The 22,411-nt window shown below is 37.5% G+C and overlaps 1 protein-coding gene across 1 annotated transcript in view; it reads left to right on the top strand.

Moving 5' to 3' along the window:
- The first annotated feature begins 1,783 nt into the window (after positions 1 to 1,783).
- NUBPL (nucleotide binding protein-like) overlaps positions 1,784 to 22,411 on the top strand; it is a 243,649-nt gene continuing 223,021 nt past the window's right edge. The window contains exon 1 of the mRNA XM_011999524.1: positions 1,784 to 1,868. Coding sequence (XP_011854914.1) covers positions 1,832 to 1,868 — 37 coding nt within the window. The 5' untranslated portion in view covers positions 1,784 to 1,831. The remainder of the gene's footprint in view (positions 1,869 to 22,411) is intronic.

Genomic DNA, 22,411 nt, shown 5'->3' with positions numbered 1-22,411 from the left:
ACCCTAGCAATCTTATATTTGTTAGAACACTTAGTTATGTTCTTGTTTCATGTAAACATAAACTTAAAAAGTTGTTATTTTACTTGACAGGTATTGTTAGAAGATCAATTTGAAACTTAGGACCTAACCCCCTTCATGTTATTGTAAAATCAGCATTGATATAAATAAGAGAACAAGGAAAGAGAATCTTAAAATAGCTTTTGTTTTTATTGGTATTTATTATTATTTAGTGGTAGTTTTTAGTTCTTCTAGGTGTCATAAAAATACAGAAAAGAGATAAAATTCTAGGATGATAGTTATAGCATTAGCAGAACTTTATATAATAGAAGTAACAATTAGCCATATTTCTAGATTTAGGTCCCCTCATTTGAAAATCTTGTTATCCATAGTAAATTTAATTGTTTTAATTTAGCTAAATTCTTCTGTCTGTGGTTTAAAAAATAGTTAAATTGGTCAAACTTCTTATTGACTGTTCCTCCCTTCTTAAATCTAATACCTAAATGCATTAAGCTTAAATTTTATATACCACCATTCTATTAAAAATCAAGTATCCTTCGTATTTTCTCATTTATTTTACATAAAGCTGAGATTTTCATAGAGGCAGATATTAATCCCATTTTTTTCCTCTGAGGTCACTGAGTCATACAGAGATATTATATATATATATTTAAACTGCAGTTTTAGACAGTATAAAGTTGGAAACACAAATGTTAGATTTACCTTATTTTGTATATTCATAGGAACCAGATAACAATTTTAAAAGTTTTTTTTTTTTTGTCTAGAAATAGGTAAGTAACATGGAAGATGAGTGATTGCTTCAGTTTTTCAAAAAATTTTGTTGAAGGGTTGAGTTTTATTCTGCAGGATATGAGGAGAGTAGTAGGAAACTTGTAAGACTTCATGAAACGTAACTCTAAGACATATTGTGTTAGCGTTCTGTTTACTTGTAGATGAGCAAAACCAATAACAGATTGATTTCATCTATCAAAGGAGAAAGAAGAGAGGGGGAGGAGAAAAAAAGAGACATATTTTTTAATAGTGAATTTTGTTTTCCTTTCCTTGGCTAAGCTATATTTTAATTGATAGCCAGCAAAGAGCCCAGACAGGGTACCCTGTCCTTCAGCAGCTGGATGCATCATCAGAGAAAACAGTTTTAGTTGTTTCTGAATCCTCTAGAAGACGTTTTGTATTTAATTGTGACTTGCATATAAGAGGTTGTCTCTGTGTTAGGTGTGCCAGTATCTTTGTTAGCGCTTCCATCTCATTTATGCCAGATCTGCATCAGAATTTCTCACTTGCTTTATTATGGCCCTGTTTCCATGATCTTTTTTTATTTTGTCTTCTTTGGTGTGTTAGACAGGCTTTCCAAAAGTTAATGTTGTGTCTTTGGGGTTTTGCTTGCCATCACAAGTCATTATTTTAAAATTGTTTGCATGTAATTTGTTCTCAAACTCATATTCAGATCAAAAAGGTCTTAGTCTGCTTGAGACTATATGGGAGATCTGAACTACAATATGTAAAGCATATAGGGTGGATTTCTCTAGTCAGGTATCTAGATGATATTAGTAAATCATAAAAAGTGTTGACCCTAAGCAATTTATGCTCTTTTACTTCACTGTTGCTTTGGAAGTTTAGGTTATGATTTGTAATATTTTGCCAATTTTATTTTCTGTAGTCAGATTACTGTTGCTATGTGCTTCACCTTTGAGAAGAGTGGGAACAATCTTATGGTAAAGTGTTTTTGTTTTGTTTTATATTTTTATTTATTTTTTTACAGTCCAAGGCCATTGGTTTGCTAGATGTGGATGTGTATGGACCTTCAATTCCAAAGATGATGAATCTGAAAGGAAATCCGGAATTATCACAGAGTAAGTAAAGAAGAGATTAATATTATTATAATAGTTGCACTTTTATTAATACTTACTGGGTGTCAGACCTTATGCTAGATGCAATATATACTTTATACACAATGTAGTGTAAGTCCTCACTTAAGTTAATAGATTCTTGGGAACTGTGACTTTAAGTGAATGATACATTAATTGATTTAAACAAGAGTTAAGTTCCTATGGCATATTTCTGGTCACAAAAACTTCACCGAACTTCTAAATAAAGACCCAAAACACTTGTAATATTAAACAAAGAAATAAATTTGGGTTGTAAATACATTTAAGAAAGATTAATAAAAACAATATAATTATTTACACAATTTTTAGTGAATCAGTGAGTGAAAGCAGTCATAGTGGTGGTGGGTTAAATCAAGGAATAGGTGTTTGCAAAGTGAAAATTATAAGGAGCATCTCCTACCATCATGCAGTTCAAGAGTAACCAATATGGCAGATCATTGAGCATTTTCTTACTGCATCGTTTATTGTGCTTTTGTATAATTATCATATACTTTACTGGTTTTTTTTTTTTTTTTTTTTGAGACGGAGTGCCACCCTGCTGCCCAGGCTGGAGTGCAGTTGTATGATCTTGGCTCACTGCAACCTCTGCCTGCAGAGTTCAAGTGATTCTCCTGTCTCAGCTTCCCAAGTAGCTGGGACTACAGGTGCATGCCACCACGCCCAACTAATTTTTGTATTTTTAGTAGAGATGGGGTTTCACCCTGTTGGTCATGCTGGTCTTGAACTCCTGACCTCAGGTGATCCACCCACCTCACCCTCCCAAAGTGCTGGGATTACAGATGTGAGCTACCACACCTGGCCCACTAATTTTTATCTGGCAATCATTTGTATCTATTCATTCATCTTCGAACCCACTTATTCTGGTTCAGGGTTGGGGGTGGCTGGAGCTATCCTGGCAGCTCAGGGCACAAGGCAGGAATCAACCCTGGACAGGAGGCCATTCCATTGCAGGGTACACTCGCACACCCACACTCATTCAGACTGGGACCATATATAGACAACGCCAGTTCATCTAATGTGCATAGCTTTGGGATGTGGAAGGAAACCACAGTACCCAGAGAATACCCACGTAGACCTGGGGAGAACATGCAAACTCGACACAAGACTGTGGTCATGGCTGGAAATTGTTTTTTTTTTCTTTATTAATGTTACAACAAACTGATGTCGAAAGAAAACAATTTTATTGGAGGACCTGCTGTATAGTGATTCAGAAAACAGACATGGAAGACTATACTTTCAGGAATCACTTCTATAATTCGCTACTAGAGAAGTTTCTCTGAACATGTAGAGCACTGAATTTTAATAAAATAAAAAAAAAGTATATATATAAAAAGACATCAGACATGGTACTAGACTGTCTGGGTTTGATTCTCAGCTCTATCCATTTACTAGCTGTATGACCTGAGTAAATTATTTTAATCTCTTTGTGCCTCAGACCCCCATATGTAAAATAGTTGCAACTACTGTGAGGAATAATATAATGCATTTAGCAGAGTTCCTGGAACATACTAAGTGATCAGAAATGCTAGATCGTCATTATTGTCTATATTAAATGTGTGGATATATGGGATTATTTGAATAGAAAATATATTTGTGTTTAGAAGAGATAAAAATTATTTTCTCTAATCAGATTTCTTGGTCAGATTTGTTTTAAAGTGATTAAAAAAACCCCCAAAACATCTTCTTTCCCCACCTCTTTACTAGAAAGAAGTAATTTTTTAATACCTCTTTAATATTTACTGCTGTTGTCATTGCATTTTAAAAATAAAGCTATCAAAAGCTTTAAGAACAAGGAAATGTTATTATCAAAAAATGAATTAGCTTGGCTTAGTGGCTCACATGACTGTAATCCCAGCACTTTGGGAGACTGAGGTGGGAGGATTGCTTGAGCCTGGGAGTCCAAGACATGCCTGGGCAATATAGTGAGACAAAAATAAAAAAATTAGCTGGGCATGGTGGTTCACACCTGTAGTCCCTGGTACTCATGGGACTGTGGTAAGAGGATCACTTGAGCCCAGGAAGTCAAGGCTGCAGTAGGCCATGACTGCACCACTGTACTCCAGCCTGGATGACAAAGCAAGATCCTGTCTCAAAAAAAGAAAAAGGAGTTGGAAAAACTGATGATTTTTTTAAAAGAATGGTTTTATGGGAAATTGGTTTATTGATTTGTAATTATAATGACTATTAAGTTGAATGATTTCTTTATGTTTCTTATTGGGCTTTTTATTTTCCATTGTTCTAGAGAAAATGACTGTATTTACTGCTGGGTATTTGTTGAATTATCTCTGTAGGTAATAGAAGTATTATTTTTGTTGTCATTAAAAGTTAATTCAGTATTGCTTACCATTTAAGAGGCTTTTGTTTGTGGTTTAGTTGTTGGAGCCAATTATAATGTTAAGTTTTGGATAATTCTTTATGACACAGTAAAGATTATCCCTAACATTTTGAAGAAAACTTACAGATTTTAGTGATGTTAACATTGACCCTAGCTGTAGTATATTGCAAGTACCCGCTTAATTATTTTCTTGTTTGATGAAACATAAACTTAAAAAGCTGTTATTCTGGTTTCTTTTTTCTTAACTTTTTAGTGGAATACATACTTAGTTTGCAAATATATGACATGAGCCAAGGTGTCAAGCTTTCACAAAGAAGGAGTAATGAATTTGCATACTTTAAATGATAAATTCGTTATGTTTGTCTCTTGATTAAAGTAATATGAAAACTAGTACATGCAGAACACGAGGAATGGCAAAATGGAGCCCACAGTGTCATTCTTTTCTTAAGTAGTCTGCTTGGTATATGCCAACGTAAATACTCGAAGTCAACTTTAATTTCTTTCTTCTCATTTTACTGAAGCTGTAATCTTAAATTTGATGTTTGCAAATTGGCTGCCAGTAAATAGGCTTTTGGGTAAAGATGAGGTACCAGAAATCTTGGAAAGGCTGAAAAAAGAAAAAGACAAAAGAAAAAAAAACCAAAAAACCAAACCATTTCTTTTTGACAAGCTGATCTTAAGTCCCCCAAGAAATAAACTGAATGATTAAGGCGTTCACTTAAAAGAATGTAGAATCTTGAAAACCCAACTTATAAATTATTTTTTGAGTCTTAGAAAAACCTGCCACCATTCTACTAATTGGCATCATTCTGACATTTCTACATTTTTCATGTTAATTTATCCTATTCTGCTCTCTATTACAGAAGACACAATACAATACAAAATTACCTAATTAACAATAAAGAAAAACTATGAAAGACTTGTTTTCAGCAGTTCAGGTTTTGGGCAGATAGACCAGTGAATTGAATCCCACCTTTATAGGTGTTCCTCTGTTCTTAGACTCAGCTGGACAGCCTTGCAAGCAGTGGAGTTTCAGAATTACCTTTCTCCTTATTATTTAAATAGATGTATGGCTGAATTGTCAATGTAGTCTTTGACAATTTGTTCATTTTAAAATGATATGTTCGGGTTGGCAGATCATACATTTATCTACATTCTCTTCATACCTTTTTTTGGGAGGGTAGAGGGAATTGTAGAAAAACAAAACATTTTGCATTTAAGTCATTTTAGCCTTCATTACCAAGAGAAATTTTGTTTGATTTTTAAAAAGTGAATTCAGTAATTGAAGAAGATTTTAAGTTTATAATAGTTTTGAGTTTCTTAAGCTGAGAATGTTTCTGTCAGATCAGATTAAAATGACAATAGTGATTTTTCTATGTTACCATGCAAAACTATGGTAATGGAAAGTCTAGCCAGTTTGTGGAAAGGGCATTATGCAAAAACATCAACAGACTGACATTATAATGACTGAAGATGACCAGTTACTTTGGGAACCTAGTGGGATTTAGAATAAAACCTAAGCGTCCTTGGAGAAACTAGCATCTAAGCATGAATATAACCTTCTTTAAAAAAAGAACAAATACTAATTTTTTTCCTCCATTTTAACTTTCCAAATAGTGTCAAATTCAGATTTCATAGTATAATATAGCCAAATTATAGTCGTAGAAAGTATTGTAGGTTTTCAATTGAAATGACAAATGAATATTAAACAGTTGTTGCACAAGAGAGATAACACATCTTTCTCTTAGTAGATATTAATAGAAATATCTGCTTTGTTTCATAGTTTTGTGATGAAAAATCACTTTCAGAATACTGATGAATTTATTACTACTTAGTTTTACTGAAGAGTCTCTAAATGTAGTGAGCTAATAAGGTAGAAAATTTCAAGACCTGTGGAAAGAGTTTACTAAAATGGACATGTTAAGTATTTTATTGAGGATGACATAGTGTTTATTAGTGATTCTGAGTAGGATCCACTTGTCTTTTCTATTGTGGCATAGTAGTTTTGCACTCATGGCACAGTTTTCTGCTCTATTTGTTTAAAGTTAGTAAACTTTTTTCGAGTTTAGGAATGAATGTGTATGCAGGCTTGTGAGACACAGAAGTGTGGAAAATCAGCTTGGGCAAATGACCTTTTATAATCTCTGGTAACAACTACAAAGAAGGCACTAAGATCTTCCCTCCCTCCCTCCCTTCCTTCCTTCTCCTCTTTCTTCTTCTCTTCTTTTTTCCTTCCTCCTCTTCCTCCTGCCTTCTCCCTCCTCCCTTCTCCCTCCTTGTCTTCTACGTTCTCCCTCCTCCTCATCTACTCCCTTCACCCTCCTCCCTTCTCCCTCCTCATGTCCTTCTCCCTCCTCTCTTCTCCCTCCTTCCTCCTCCTCTCCTCTTCCCTTCTCTCTCCTCCTCCCCTCCTCCCTCCTTCTCCCCTCCTCCCTCCTCCTCTCATCCTCCCTCCTTCTCTTCTCCTCCCTTCTCCCTCCTCCCTCCTCCTCCCCTCCTCCCTCCTCCTGTCCTTCTCCCTTCTCCCTCCTCCTCCCCTCCTCCCTTCTCCTCTACTCCTCCTTTCTTCCTCCCCCTCTTCTCTTCCCTTCTCCCTCCCTGTCTTCACCTTCGGTCTCCCTCCTCCTCTCCTCTTCCCTTCCTCCTCCTCCTCTCCTCCCTTCTCCCTCCTCCTCTTCTCCTCCCTTTTCCTTCCTCTTCTCCTCCCTCCTCCCTTCTCCCTTCTTCTTCCTCCTTCTTCTCCCTCCTCCTCCTCCCTTCTTCTTCTTTCTTTTTCTTTCCTTTTTTTTTTTTTTTTTTGAGACAGAGTATCACTCGGTTGCCCAGGCTGGAGTAAAGTGGTGCCATCGTAACTCACTGCAGCCTCAAACTCCTGGGCTTGAGTGATCGTCCCACCTCAGCCTCCCGAGTAGCTGGGACCATAGGCATGTGCCACCATACTGGCGAATTTTTAATTTTTTGTAGAAATGGGGTCTCGCTATGTTGCCCAGGCTGGTCTTGAGCTCCTGCACTCAAGCAATCCTCCTGCTTTGGCCACCCAAAGTGCTGCGATTACAGGGCTGAGCCACCATAACCTGGCCTGGAACAGAGATTTCTTAAAGGTAACTTAAGTGCTTAAAGAATGAGAGTAAACTCATTGTGATTCCTGAAGTCACTCTGTTGTTTCCTTCCAGAGAAGAGATCTGGGGGTGTTGCTGAAGTTGTTAACATGCAAGATCACATTCCTATCCAAAGCATGGAGTTCCCAGTGGGTGTCACAGCTATTTGCTGCTCAGCTTGTGGGTGTTAGCCCACCAGGTTAGGGTGGTTCTGGGGATACTCCCCAGATACTTCCAATTTTAAGATGACTAGTACAGTAGCCTCATGGGCCACAGAGGGCAGGGCATATTGTTGGCTCTTTGGGGTATCACAGATATGTGGACTGCAGGAGGCTCCCCCAGCTGGTCTTAATGCTTGTGAGGACTGCAGGAGACCACAGTGGTGAGGTCTGTAGGTGTCCAAGGTTTTGATGGGGGTTGTTGAAATATTCTTGCTTACCTCTTCACTACAGGGAAAAATTCTTCCTGATTCCCGGCTGATCCTGGTTGCTGGGATGGGGTTGTGGAGTTGGTGTATCCAAATGTAGTTATTTGTTTGTTGTTCTGGCTGTCTTTGTAAGGAGGATGAGTGCCAGGGGCTTAGTCAGCTGTCTTGCTCACATCACTCTATCTTGTTCTTTAAAGGGGCAATCATTACAGAAATGGAAGAAAAAAGAATAGTGATATTTCACTGGAAAACTTGGCTATTCACCTTCTCTAATTTCAGTTTAGAAACTTAAATAGCTGGCCGGGCATGGTGGCTCACGCCTGTAGTCCTAGCACTTTGTGAGGTCAAGCAGGGCAGATTGCCTGAGCTCAGGAGTTCAAGACCAGCCTGGGCAACATGGTGAAACCCCGTCTCTACAGAAATACAAAAAAAATTAGCTGGGCATGGCAGTGTGCGCCTGTAGTCCCAGCTACTCAGGAGGCTGAGGCAGGAAAATTGCTTGAACCTGGGAGGTGGAGGTTGCAGTGGGCTGAGATCGCGCCACTGTATTCCAGCCTGGGTGACAGAGTGAGACTCCATCTCAAAAAAAAAAAAAAAAAAACACAACAAAAAAACACCAGGGACCAGTGCTGGTATGTGACCTTTCAAACAAAGAATTCAAAATAGCTATGTGAGGAAACTCAAAGAAAATCAAGATAACAGAAAGAAAGAATTCAGAATTCTGTTAGATAAATTTAAGAAAGAGATTGAAATAATTAAAAAGATTCAAGCTGAAATTCTTGAGCTGAAAAATGTAGGTGGCATGCTGAAGAATGCATCAGTCTTTTAACAGAATTGATCAAGCAGAAGAAAGAATTAGTGAGCTTGAAGACAGACTATTTGAAAATATACAGTCAGAGGAGACAAAAGAAAAAATTATAAAAAACAGTGAAGCACAACAACAGGATCTAGGAAGTAGCCTCAAAAGGGTAAATCTAAGGGTTATTGGCCTTAAAGAAGAGGGAAGAGAAAGAGCTGGAGGTAGAAAGTTCATTCAAAGGATAACAACAGATCACTTCTAAAACCTGGAGAAAGATATCAGTATCCAAAAGTACAATAAGGTTATAAAACGTGAAACAGATTTAACCCAAGGAAAACTGCCCCAAGGCATTTAATAATCAAACTCCCAAAGATCAAGGATAAAGAAACAATCCTAAAAGCAGCAAGAGAAAATAAATAAATGACATACAATGGAGCTCCAATACCTCTGGCAGCAGACTTTTCAGTGGAAACTTTCCTTACAGGCCAAGAGAGAGTGGCATGACATATTTAAAGTGCTGACGGAAAACACTTTTACCCTAACATAGTATATCTGGTGAAAATATCCTTCAAGCATCAAGAAGAAATAAAGACTTTCCCAGACAAACAAAAGCTGAGGGATTTTTAACACTAGACTTGAGCTACAGGAGATGTTAAAGGGAATACTTCATCAGAAGGAAAAGGACACAGGCTGAGTGTGGTGGCTCACCGCTGTAATCCCAGCACTTTGGGAGGCCAAGGCGGGCAGATCACCTGAGGTCAGGATTTCGAGACCAGCCTGGCCAACATGGTGAAACCCTGTCTCTACTAAACATACAAAAATTATCTGGGCATGGTGGCTGGTGCCTGTACTCCTAGCTACTTTGGAGGCTGAGGCAGGAGACTCACTTGAACCCAGCAGGCGGGGGTTGCAGTGAGCCGAGATCATGCCACTGCACTCCAGTCTGGGTGACAGAGTGAGACTGTCTCAAAAAAAAAAAATAAAAATAAAAATAAAAAAAAAAGAAAAGGACATGAATGAGCAGTAGGTAATCACCTGAAAGTGCAAAACTCACTTGTAATAGTAAGTACACAGGGAAAAAGAAAGATTATTGTAACATACAATTGTGGTGTGTAATCTACTCTTATCCTAACTAGAAAGACTTAGAATCTAATGCTGCCACTGATCTGACAGGAGGCAGAACTCAGGCAGTAATGTTCCCTTGCCTACTGCTCACCTCTTGCTGTGTAGTCCAGTTTCTAACAGGCCACAGACTGGTACTGGTTATATAATAAGATATAATTGCAAGCCTCATGGTAACCTCAAACCAAAAAACATTCAATGAATGCACAACAAATAAAAAGCAAGAAAGTAAATTATATCACCAGAGAAAATCAGCTTCACTTAAGACAGGAAGGAAAGAAGGAAGAAAGAGAAGACCAGAAAACAACCAGAAAACAAGTAACAATATGGCAAGAGTAACTTCTTATTTATCAGTAATGATAATGTACTAAACTCGCCAATCAAAAGATGGAATGGCTGAATAGATAAAAAAAAAAGACCCATTGATTTGTAGCCTGCAAGAAATACATTTCACTTATAAAAACACACATAGACTGAAAATAAAGGGATATAAAAGATATTCCATGCCAGTGGAAACCAAAAAAGAGCAGGAGTTACTATACTTACATCAGACAAAATAGATTTTAAGACAGAAATCTATAAGAAGAGACAAAGAAGGTCACTATATAATGGTAAAGGGTCAATTCAGCAAGAGGATATAACAATTTTAAATATATATGCACCCAACAGTGGAGCACCCAGATATATAAAGCAAATATTATCAGAGCTAAAGAAAGAGATAAGGCTCAATACAATAATACCTGGAGACTTCAATACCCCGCTGGCAGCATTGAACGAATCTTCCAGATGGAAAATCAACAAAGAAACATCAGACTTTATCTGCATTATAGACGTAATGGATCTAATAGATGTTTACAGAGCATTTCATCCAACGAATGCAGAATACACATTCTTTTCCTCAGCACATGGATCATTCTTAAGTATATATCACATGTTAGGTCACAAAACAAGTCTTAAAACATTCAAAAAATGGAAATAATATCAAGCACCATCTCTGACCACAATGGAATAAAACTAGAAATCAATAACAAGAATTTTGGAAGCTGTAACAATCTACTGATGCATCTTAAAGAATTAGAAAAGCAAGAGCAAACTACACCCAAAATTAGTAGAAGAAAAGACATAATAAAGATCAGAGAAGAAGTAAATGAAATTGAAATGAAGAAAATAATACAAAAGATCAATGAAACAACAAGTTGCTTTTTAAAAAGATAGACAGAGTTGACAACTGTTCCAGGAAGTCAGAGACCCCTAATGGAGGGACCGGTTGAAGCCGTGGCAGAAGAACATAAATTGTGAAGATTTCATGGACATTTATTAGTTCCCCAAATCAATACTTTTATAATTTCTTACGCCTGTCTTTACTGCAGTCTCTGAACATAAATTGTGATAATTTCATGGACATTTATCACTTCCCCAGTCAATACTCTTGTGATTTCCTATGCCTGTCTTTAATCTCTTAATCCCATCATCTTTGTCAGCTGAGGATGTGTGTTGCCTTAGGACCCTGCCCTGTGCTAATTGCATTAACTGCACAAATTGTTGGTAAAGCATGTGTGATTAAGCTATATGAAATCTGGGCACCTTGAAAAAAAGAACAGGGTAACAGCAATGTTCAGGGAACAAGGGAGATAACCATTAAGTCTGAGTGCCTGAGAGGTGGGCCGAACAGAACCATATTTCTCTTCTTTCAAAAGCAAATAGGAGAAATATTGTTGAATTATTTTTCTCAATAAGGAACAGCCCTGAGAAAGAGAATGCGTTCCTAGGGGTAGGTCTCTAAAATGGCCGCTCTGGGAATGTCTGTCTTTTATGGTTGCAGGTAAGGGATGAAATAAGCCCTGGTCTCCCTTAGCACTCCCAGGCCTATTAGGATGAGGAAATTCCTGCCTAGTAAATTTTAGTCAGACTGGTTGTCTGCTCTCAAACCCTGTCTCCTGATAAGTTGTTATCAATGACAATGTGTGCCGGAAACTTCATTAGCAATTTTAATTTCACCTTGGTCCTGTGATCTCGCTCTGCCTCCATTTACCTTTTAATATTTTATTACCTTGTGAAGCATATGATCTCTGTGACCCACACCCTATTCATACACACCCTCCCCTTTGAAAATCACTAATAAAAACTTGCTGGTTTTGCGGCTTGAGGGGCACCACAGAATCTGCTGACATGTGATGTCTCCCCCAGACACCCAGCTTTAAAATTTCGTTCTTTTGTGCTCTTTCCCTTTATTTCTCAGACCAGCTGACACTTAGGGAATTAGAAAAGAACCAAAAGAACCTGCATGAAATAATGCTGAATTATCGGGGGCTGGGTTCTCCCGATAGACAAACCTTTAGCCAGGCTAAGGAAAAAAGAAAGAAGATTAAAAATAAACAAAATCAGAAATGAAAAAGGAGATATTACAACTGATACTGCAGAAATTCAAAGCATCATTAGTGGCTACTATGAGTAAGTTTTTGCCAATAAATTGGAAAATCTAGAAGAAATGGATAAATTCATATACACATACAACCTACCAAGATTGAGTTAGGAAGAAATCCAAAACTTAAACAGACCAACAACAAGTAATAAGATCAATGCTATAATAAAAAGTCTCCCAGTAAAGAAAATCCATGACCCAATGACTTCACTGCTGAATTCTACCAAATATTTAAAGAACCAATACCAATCCTACTCAAACTGTTGCAGAAAACAGAAGAGGAGGGAATATTGCCAAACTCATTCTGTGGGGCCAGTATTACCCTGATATCAAAACCAGGGAAAGATACATTAAAAAAAGAAAACTGCAGGCCACCTTCTCTGATGAACACTGATGCATAAATCCTCAACAAAATACTAGCAAACCAAATTCAGTAATACATTAGACCATTCGTCATGACCAAGTGGGATTTATCCCTGGGATGAAAGGATGGTTCAGTGCATGCAAATCAATTAATGTGATGCAGTATATCAACAGAATGAAGGACTAAAACCATATGATCATTTCACTTGATGGTGAAAAAGCATTTTATAAAATTCAACATCCCTTCATGATAAAAACCCTCAAAAAACTGGGTGTAGAAGGAACATACCTCGACATAATAAAAGGCATATATGACAGACCCTCAGCTAGCATCATAATGAATGGAGAAAAACTGAAAGCCTTCCCTGTAATATCTGGAACATGACAAGGATGCCCATGTTCACTGCTGTTATTCAACATAGTACTGGAGGTCGTAGCTAGAGCAATCAGATAAGAGAATGAAATAAGGGGCATCCAAATTGGAAGGGAAGGTGTCAAATTATTCTTGTTTGCAGTTGCTTTAATGTTATATTTGGAAAAACCTAAAGACTCCACAGAAAAACTGTTACAACTGATAAACAAGTTCAGTAAAGCTGCGGGATACAAAATCTACATACAGAAATTGGTATCATTTTTATACGCCAATAGTGAACAATCTGAAAAAGAAAGAAAAATGTAATCCCATTTATAATAGCCACACATAAAATTAAATACTTAGGAATTAACCAAAAAAGCAAAATATGTCTATAATGAAAACTATAAAACACTGATGCAAATAACTGAATGGGACACACACAAAATGGAAAGATTTTCCATGTTCATGGATTAGAAGAATCAATATTGTTAAATTGTCCATGCTATTCAAAGCAGTCTACAGATTCAGTGCAATCCTTATCAAAATACCAATATCATTCTTCATGGGAATAGAAAAACAATTCTAATATTTGTATGGAACCACACAAGACCCAGAATAGCCAAAGCTATTCTAAGCAAAAAGAACAAAACCGGAGAGATCACATTACCTGACTTCAAATTATACTGCAGAGCTGTAGTAACCAAAACAGGATGGTACTGGCATAAAAGCAGACACACAGACCAATAAAGAACCCAGAAACAAATATACACACCTGCAGTGAATTCATTTTTGACAAAGTTTCCAAGAGCATACATTGGGGGAAAAGACAGTCTCTTTAATAAATTGTTCTGGGAAAACTGAATATTTATATGCAAAATAATGAAACTAGACCCCTATCTCTCACCATATGCAAAAATCAAATAAAAATGGATTAAAAACTTTGAGATCTCCAACTGTGAAGCTACTAAAAGAAAACATTGGGAAAGATCTCCAGGACGTTGGCTTCAGCAAATATTTCTTGAGCAATACCCAACCAGCACAGGCAACTAAAGCAAAAATGGGCAAATGGGATCCAACATAAAGTTAAAAACCTGCTGCAGAGCAAAGGAAACAATCAACAAAGTAAAGAGACAACCCCCAAAATGAGACATAATATTTGCAAACTATGTATCTGACAAGACGTTAATAACAGATATATTACTTTGTACATCAGTGGCAAAAACCGAAATTACTTTTGCACCAATCTGATATAAGGAGCTCAGACAAATCTGTAGGAAAACAATCTAATAATCTGATAAGAAATGGACAAAAGATTTGAATAGGCATTTCTCAAAAGACATGCAAATAGCAAACAGGCATATGAAAAGGTGCACTGGCTCACGGCTATAATCCCAGCACTTTGGGAGGCCAAGGCAGGCGGATCACGAGGTCAAGAGATAGAGACCATCTGGTCAACATGGTGAAACCCCATCTCTACTAAAAGTACAAAAATTACCCGGACATAGTGGCGCACACCTGTAGTCCCAGCTACTCGGGAGGCTGAGGCAGGAGAATCGCTTGAACCCAGGAGGCGGAGGTTGCAGTGAGCCAAGATCGTGCCACTGCACTCCAGCCTGGCGACAGAGTGAGACTCCATCTCAGGAAAAATAAATAAATAAATAAATAAATAAATAAATAAATAAATAAGGTGCTCAACATTATTGATCAGATAAATGCAAATCAAAACTCCAGTGAGATATCATCTCCCTTTAGTTAAAATGGCTTATATCCAAGAGACAGGCAATAACAAATGCAAGGATGTGAAGAAAAGGGAACCCTTGTATACCGTTGGTATACATAGTGGTTGTACCAAACTGTTGTACCACAGTTTGGAAGTTCCTCAAAAAACAAAAAATAGAACTACCATATGACCTAGCAATCCCACTGTTGGGTATATACCCAAAAAGAGGGAAATTAGTATATCGAAGAGATACTACACTCCCGTGTTTGTTGCTGCACTGTTCACAATAGCTAAGATTTGAAGGCAACCTAAGTGTCCATCAACAGGTGAATGGATACAGAAAATGTGGTACATATACACAATGGAGTACTAGTCAGCCATATTTGCAACAACATGGATGTTATTTGCAACAACATGGATAGCAGTTTCAATCTGACAGTTTGCAACAACATGGATGGAACTGGAGATCATCATGTTAAATGAAATAAGCCAGGCGCAGAAGGATAAACATTGCATATTCTCACCTCTTTGTGGGATCTAAAAACCAAAACAATTGAACTCATGGACAGAGAGAGTAGAAGGATCATTACCGGAGGCTGGGAAGGGTAGTAGGGGAGTTAGGGGGACATGGGGATGGTTAATGGGTACAAAAAGATGGTTAGGAAGAATGAATAGACCTACTATTTGATAGCACAGCATAACTATAGTCCATAATAACTTATTGTAGATTTAAAAATAAAAGAGTGTAATTTTATTTTATCTTATTTTATTTTATTTTTTTTGAGACAGAGTCTCGCTTTGTCACCCAGGCTGGAGTACAGTGGTGTGATCTTGGGTCACAGCAACCTCAGCCTTTTGGGTCCCCATTCAAGCAATTCTTCTGCCTCAGTCTCCTGAGTAGCTGGGATTACAGGCATGCACCACCATGCCCAGCTAGTTTTGTATTTTTAATAGAGACGGGCCATGTTGGCTAGGATGGTCTTGAACTCCTGACCTTGTGATCCTCCCATCTCAGCCTCCCAAAGTGCTGGGATTACAGGTGTGAGCCACTGCGCCTGGCCTAATTGGATTGTTTACAACACAAAGGATAAATGCTTGAGGGGATGGTACCCTATCTCCATGTTGTGATTATTACACATCATATGCCTATATCAAAACATCTCATGTACACCATAAATATACACCTACTATGTACCCACAAAAATTGAATATAAAAAAATTTTTAAAAGATGTCTTTGATAAAATATATATATATAGAGAAAGTAAAATGGCTTGTGTATGTTTGTATTCGTTTTATTCCATGTATCTGATAATTTTTGATTTTTAAAATACACAATTTGGTAGTATCAAAGTCCAGAACTGAAACGTTGACTTCTTTTATGAATGGGAATTATGGGGGATATGTAATGCTGGTCAGTTTTAAATACAGTAGTATTGTGGGGATTAGGACTCTAATAAAGGGGCTAAGTGTTAACTGATAATCATTTGGTTCTTCTGTAAGCCAGTTTTTTGGTTTCAGACAAATAAACGATTGTATAATACATTTAACACAGAAACCTCACAATAGCAGGATTATTCTTACTGTCAGATTGAAACTGCTATTGTTGGGCAAGAATAGCAACCAAAGATTGAGATACCAGTTTTAATGATCAGAAAGTACAGAGTTTAGACAGCTCTGTTTGGATATATTAGTAAGTAGCATAGCCTTTGGAGGAACATTTAGGACTTTTTTCTTATAAATGTTTATCACAGATTCTGTGACTGAAAAGGGTGTGCACACATATACACACATACACAGACACATATACATGCATATATTTAAGTAAAACATTTTTAATTTTTTTACATGCAACTTAACTAGCACTGGCTTGAAATAAAAATGGTTGCTCTTAAAAATTTATGGTTATTTTAAACCTAATGTTAAAATTTGCAGTTGGGTCAAAAGCAATACATTAAAGGAGACATTATTTCTGTTTATTTAGTAGACCTTTATGACTGTCTTTTGTGTAGTTAGTAGGCATGATAAATACTTGGTTATATGGTTATCAAATCAGATTTGGTCCTTCTCTGTGCACTTACAGTAGACATACTAGCTATTAATTATAAGCATCAGTATATGCTGTAATAGAAATATAAGTGTTTTTTTGGTGTGTGTGTGAACCTAGAGATGGTAACTAAATGAAACTGGAGCTTTGAGATTTTTTGGAAGAGATGATTCTTGGGCTAAGCTTTGAAAAGTAGATAAGCCAGGAGTCTGTTGTAAGAAGGTATTGAGGATTGACAATGAGGATGGTGATATGGTTTGGCTCGGTGTCCCCACCCCAATCTCATGTTGAATTGTAATCCTTATGTGTTAAGGGATGGACCTGGTGGAAGGTGACTGGATCATGGGGGTGGTTTCTCACATGCTGTCCTCATAATAGTGAGTGAGTTCTCATAAAATCTGAGGGGTTTAAAAGTATGGCACTTCCCCTCTCTATCTCTCCTGCCACCATGTAAGACATGCCTTGCTTCCACTTTGCCTTCTACCGTGATTGTTAAGTTTTCTGAGGCGTCCCCAGCCATGCAGTACTGTGAGTCAATTAAACCTTTTATTATTATTATTATACATTAAGTTCTGGGGTACATGTGCAGAATGTACAGGTTTGTTACATAAGTATATACGTGCCATGGTGGATTGCTGCACCCATCAACCTGTCATCTACATTAGGTATTTCTCCTAGTGCTATCCTTCCCCTAGCCCCTCACCCCTGACAGGCCCCAGCGTGTGATGTTCCCCTCCCTGTGTGCATGTGTTCTCATGGTTCAACTCCCACTTATGAGTGAGAACATACGGTGTTTGGTTTTCTGTTCCTGTGTTAGTTTGCTGAGAATGATGATTTTCAGTTTCATCCATGTTCCTGCAAAGGACGTGAACGCATCCTTTTTTATGGGTGCATGGTATTTCATGGTGTATATGTGCCACATTTTCTTTATCCAGTTCGTCATTGATGGACATTTGGATTGGTTCCAAGTCTTTGCTATTGTGAACAGTGCTGCAATAAACATATGTGTGCATGTGTCTTTATAGTAGGACGATTTATAATCATTTGGTTGTATACCCAGTAATGGGATTGCTGAGTCAAATGGTATTTCTTGTTCTAGTTCCTTGAGGAATCATCACACTGTCTTCCACAATGGTTGAACTAATTTACACTCCCAGCAACAGTGTAAAAGTGTTCCTGTTTCTCCACATCCTCTCCAGCATCTGTTGTTTCCTCACTTTTTAATGATCACCATTCTAACTGGCATGAGATGGTATCTCATTGTGGTTTTAATTTGCTTTTCTCTAATGACCAGTAATGATGAGCATTTTTTCATGCGTTTGTTGGCCACATAAATGTCTTCTTTTGAGAAGTGTCTGTTCATATCCTTTGCCCACTTTTTGATGTTTTTTCTTTCTTTTTGTTTAAGTTCTTTGTAGATTTTGCATATTAGCCCTTTGTCACATTGCAAACATTTTCTCCAATTCTGTAGGTTGCCTGTTCACTCTGATGATAGTTTCTTTTACTCTGCAGAAGCTCTTTAGTTTAATTAGATGCCATTTATCAATTTTGGCTTTTGTTGCCATTGCTTTTGGTGTTTAGTCATGAAGTCTTTGCCCATGCCTATGTCCTGAATGGTATTGCCTAGGTTTTCTTCTAGGGTTTTTATGGTTTTAGATCTTATGCTTAAGTCTTTAATCAATCTTGAGTTAAAAGGTGTAAGAAAAGGATCCAGTTTCAGCTTTCTGCATATGGCTAGCCAGTTTATTTATTTATTTATTTTAACACTGTTTATTAAATAGAGAATCCTTTCCCCATTGCTTGTTTTTGTCAGGTTTGTCAAAGATAAGATGGTTGTAGATGTGTGATGTTATTTCTGAGGCCTCTGTTGTGTTCCATTGGTGTATATATCTGTTTTGGTACCAGTACCAAGCTGTTTTGGTTGCTGTAGACTTGTAATATAGTTTGAAGTCAGTTTGCCTGATGCTTTCAGCTTTGTTCTTTTTTGCTTAGGATTGTCTTGTCTATGTGGGCTCTTTTTTGGTTCCATATGAAATGTAAAGTAGTTTTTCTCTAATTCTGTAAAGAAAGTCAATGGTAGCTTGATGGGAATAGCATTCAATTTATAAATTACTTTGGGCAGTATGGCCATTTTCACGATATTGTCTTCCTATCCACGAGCATGAAATTTTTTTTTTTCCGTTTGTTTGTGTCCTCTCTTACTTCCTTGAGCAGCGGTTTGTAGTTCTCTGTGAAGAGGTCCTTCACGTCCCTTGTAAGTTGTATTCCTAGGTATTTTATGTTCTTTGTAGCAATTGTGAATGGGAGTTCACTCATGATTTGGCTCTCTGTTTGTCTGTTATTGGTGTATAGGAATGCTTGTGATTTTTGCACATTGATTTTTTATCCTGAGACTTTGCTGAAGTTGCTTACCAGCTTAAAGAGATTTTGGGCTGAGACGATGGGGTTTTCTAAATACATAATCGTGTCATCTGCAAACAGAGACAGTTTGACTTCCTCTTTTCCTAATTGAATACCCTTGATTTCTTTCTCTTGCCTGATTGCCCTGGCCAGAACTTCCAATACTATGTTGAATAGGAGTGGTGAGATAAGGCATCCTTGTCTTGTGTCAGTTTTCAAAGGGAATGCTTCCAGCTTTTGCCCATTCAATATGATATTGGCTATGGGTTTGTCATAAATAGCTCTTATTATTTTGAGATATGTTCCATCAATACCTAATTTATTGAGAGTTTTTAGCATGAAGGGCTGTTGAATTTTGTCAAAGGCCTTTTCTGCATCTATTGAGATAGTCTTGTGGTTTTTGTCATTGGTTCTGTTTATGTGATGGATTAAGTTTATTGATTTGCATATGTTGAACCAGCCTTGCATCCCAGGGGTGAAGCCGACTTGATCTTGGTTGATAAGTTTTTGATATGCTGCTGCATTCGGTTTGCCAATATTTTATTGAGGATTTTCACATTGACATTCATCAGGGATATAAACTTGAAATTTTCTTTTTTTGTTGTGTCTGTGCTAGGTTTTGGTATCAGGATGATGTGGGCCTCATAAAATGAATTAGGGAGGAGTCCCTCTTTTTCTATTGATTGAACTAGTTTCAGAAGGGTTGGTACCAGCTCCTCTTTGTACATCTGGTAGAATTCGGCTGTGAATCCATCTGGGTCTGGACTATTTTTTTGTTGGTAGGCTATTAATTACTGCCTCAATTTCAGAACTTGTTATTGATCTATTCAGGGTTTGACTTCTTCCTGGTTTAGTCTTGGGAAGGTATATGTCCAGGAATTTATCAATTTCTTCTAGATTTTTTAGTTTATTTGGGTAGAAGTGTTTATAGTATTCTCTCATGGTAGTTCGTATTTCTGTGGGATCAGTAGTGATACTTCCTTTATCATTTTTTATTGTGTCTATTTGATTCTTCTCTCTTTTCTTTTTTATTAGTCTGGCTAGTGGTCTATCTAGTTTGTTGATCTTTTCAAAATACCAGCTCCTGGATTTTTTTTGAAGGGTGTTTTGTGTCTCTGTCTCCTTCAGTTCTGCTCTGATCCTAGTTATTTGTTGTCTTCTGCTCACTTTTGAATTTGTCTGCTCTTGCTTCTCTAGTTCTTTTAATTGTGATGTTAGGGTGTCAGTTTTAGATCTTTCCTGCTTTCTCCTGTGGGCATTTAGTGCCATAAATTTCCCTCTACACACTGCTTTAAATGTGTTTCAGAGATCCTGGTATGTTGTGTCTTTGTATTCATTGGTTTCAAAGAACATCTTTATTTCTGCGTTCATTTCATTATTTACCCAGTAGTCATTCAGGAGCGGGTTGTTCAGTTTCCATGTAGTTGTGCAGTTTTGATTGAATTTCTTAATCCTGAGTTCTAATTTGATTGCACTGTGATTGCAGAGACTGTTTGTTATGATTTCTATTCTTTTGCATTTGCTGAGGAGTGTTTTACTTCAAATTATGTGGTCAAGTTTAGAATCAGTGCAATGTGGTTCTGAGAAGAATGTATATTCTGTTGAGTTGGGGTGGAGAGTTCTCTAGATGTCTGTTAGGTCTGCTTGGTCCAGAGCTGGGTTCAAGTTCTGGATATCCTTGTTAATTTTCTGTCTCGTTGATCTGTCTAATATTGACAGTGGGTTGGTAAAGTCTCCCACTATTATTGCGTGGGAGTCTAAGTCTCTTTGTAGGTCTCTAAGAACTTGCTTTATGAATCTGGGTGCTCCTGTGTTGGGTGCATATATATTTAGGATGGTTAGCTCTTCTTGTGAATTCATCCCTTTACCATTATGTAAAGGCAGTCTTTGTCTCTTTTGATCTTTGTTGGTTTAAAGTCTGTTTTATGAGAGACTAGAATTGCAACACATGTTTTTTTTTGGCCTTCCATTTGCTTGATAAGTATTCCTCCATCCCTTTATTTTGAGCCTTTGTGTGTCTTTGCATGTGAGACGGGTCTCCTCAATACAGCACACTGATGAGTCTTGACTCTTTATCCAGTTTGTCAGTCTGTGTGTTTTAATTGGGGCATTTAGCCCATTTATATTTAAGGTTAGTATTGTTATGTGTGAATTTGATCCGGTCATTAGGATGCTAGCTGGTTATTTTCCCCATTAGTTGATGCAGTTTCTTCGTGGTGTCGATGGCCTTTATAATTTGGTATGTTTTTGCAGTGGCTGTTACCAGTGGTTCCTTTCCATGTTTTGTGCTTCCTTCAGGTGCTTTCGTAAGGCAGGCCTGGTGGTGACAAAATTTCTCAGCATTTGCCTATTTGTAAAGGATTTTATTTCTCCTTCACTTATGAAGCTTAGTTTGGCTGGATATGAAATTCTGGGTTGAAAATTCTTTTCTTTATGAGTGTTGAATATTGGCTTCCACTCTCTTCTGGCTTGTAGGGTTTCTGCCGAGAGATCTGCTGTTAGTCTGATGGGCTTCCCTTTGTGGGTAACCTGGTCTTTCTCTCTGGCTGCCCTTAACATTTTTTACTTTATTTCAACCTTGGCGAATCTTACAATTATGTGCCTTAGGGTTGCTCTTCTCGAGGAGTACATTTTTGGTGTTTTTTGTATTTCCTGAATTTGAATGTTGGCCTGCCTTGCTCAATTGGGGAAGTTCTCCTGGATGATATCCTGAAGAGTGTTTTCCAGCTTGGTTCAGTTTTCCCTGTCACATTCAAGTATGCCAGTCATATATAGATTTGGCCTTTTCACATAGTCTCATATTTCTCGGAGGCTTTGTTCATTTCTTTTAACTCTTGTTTCACTAATCTTCTCTTCTTGCTTTATTTCATTGAGTTGATCTCCAATGTGTGATATCCTTTCTTCCACTTGATCGATTCAGGTATTGATACTTGTATATGCTTCATGAAGTTCTTGTGCTGTGTTTTTCAGCTCCATCATGTCATTTATATTCTTTAAACTGGTTATTCTAGTTAGCAATTCATCTAACCTTTTTTTCAAGGTTCTTAGCTTCCTTCCATTGGCTTAGAACATACTCCTTTAGCTCAGAGGAGTTTGTTATTATCCACCTTCTGAAGCCTACTTCTGTCAATTTGTCAAACTTGTTCTCCATCCAGTTTTGTTCCCATGCTTGCAAGGAGTTGTGATCCTTTGGAGGAGAAGAGGCATTCTGGTTTTTGGAATTTTCAGCCTTTTTGTGCTGATTTCTCCCCATCTTTGTGGATTTATCTACCTTTGATCTTTTATGTTGGTATCCTTCACATAGGTTCTCTGAGTAGACATCCTTTTTGGTGATGTTAATACTAATCCTTTCTGTTTGTTACTTTATCTTCTAACAGTCAGTCCCCTCTGCTGCAGGTCTGTTGGAGTTTGCTGCAGGTCC

The sequence above is a fragment of the Mandrillus leucophaeus genome, unplaced genomic scaffold, assembly GCF_000951045.1.
Source record: "Mandrillus leucophaeus isolate KB7577 unplaced genomic scaffold, Mleu.le_1.0 Scaffold596, whole genome shotgun sequence".
Classification (NCBI taxonomy): Eukaryota; Metazoa; Chordata; class Mammalia; order Primates; family Cercopithecidae; genus Mandrillus; species Mandrillus leucophaeus.
This window is presented reverse-complemented; position numbering and strand designations above follow the sequence as displayed.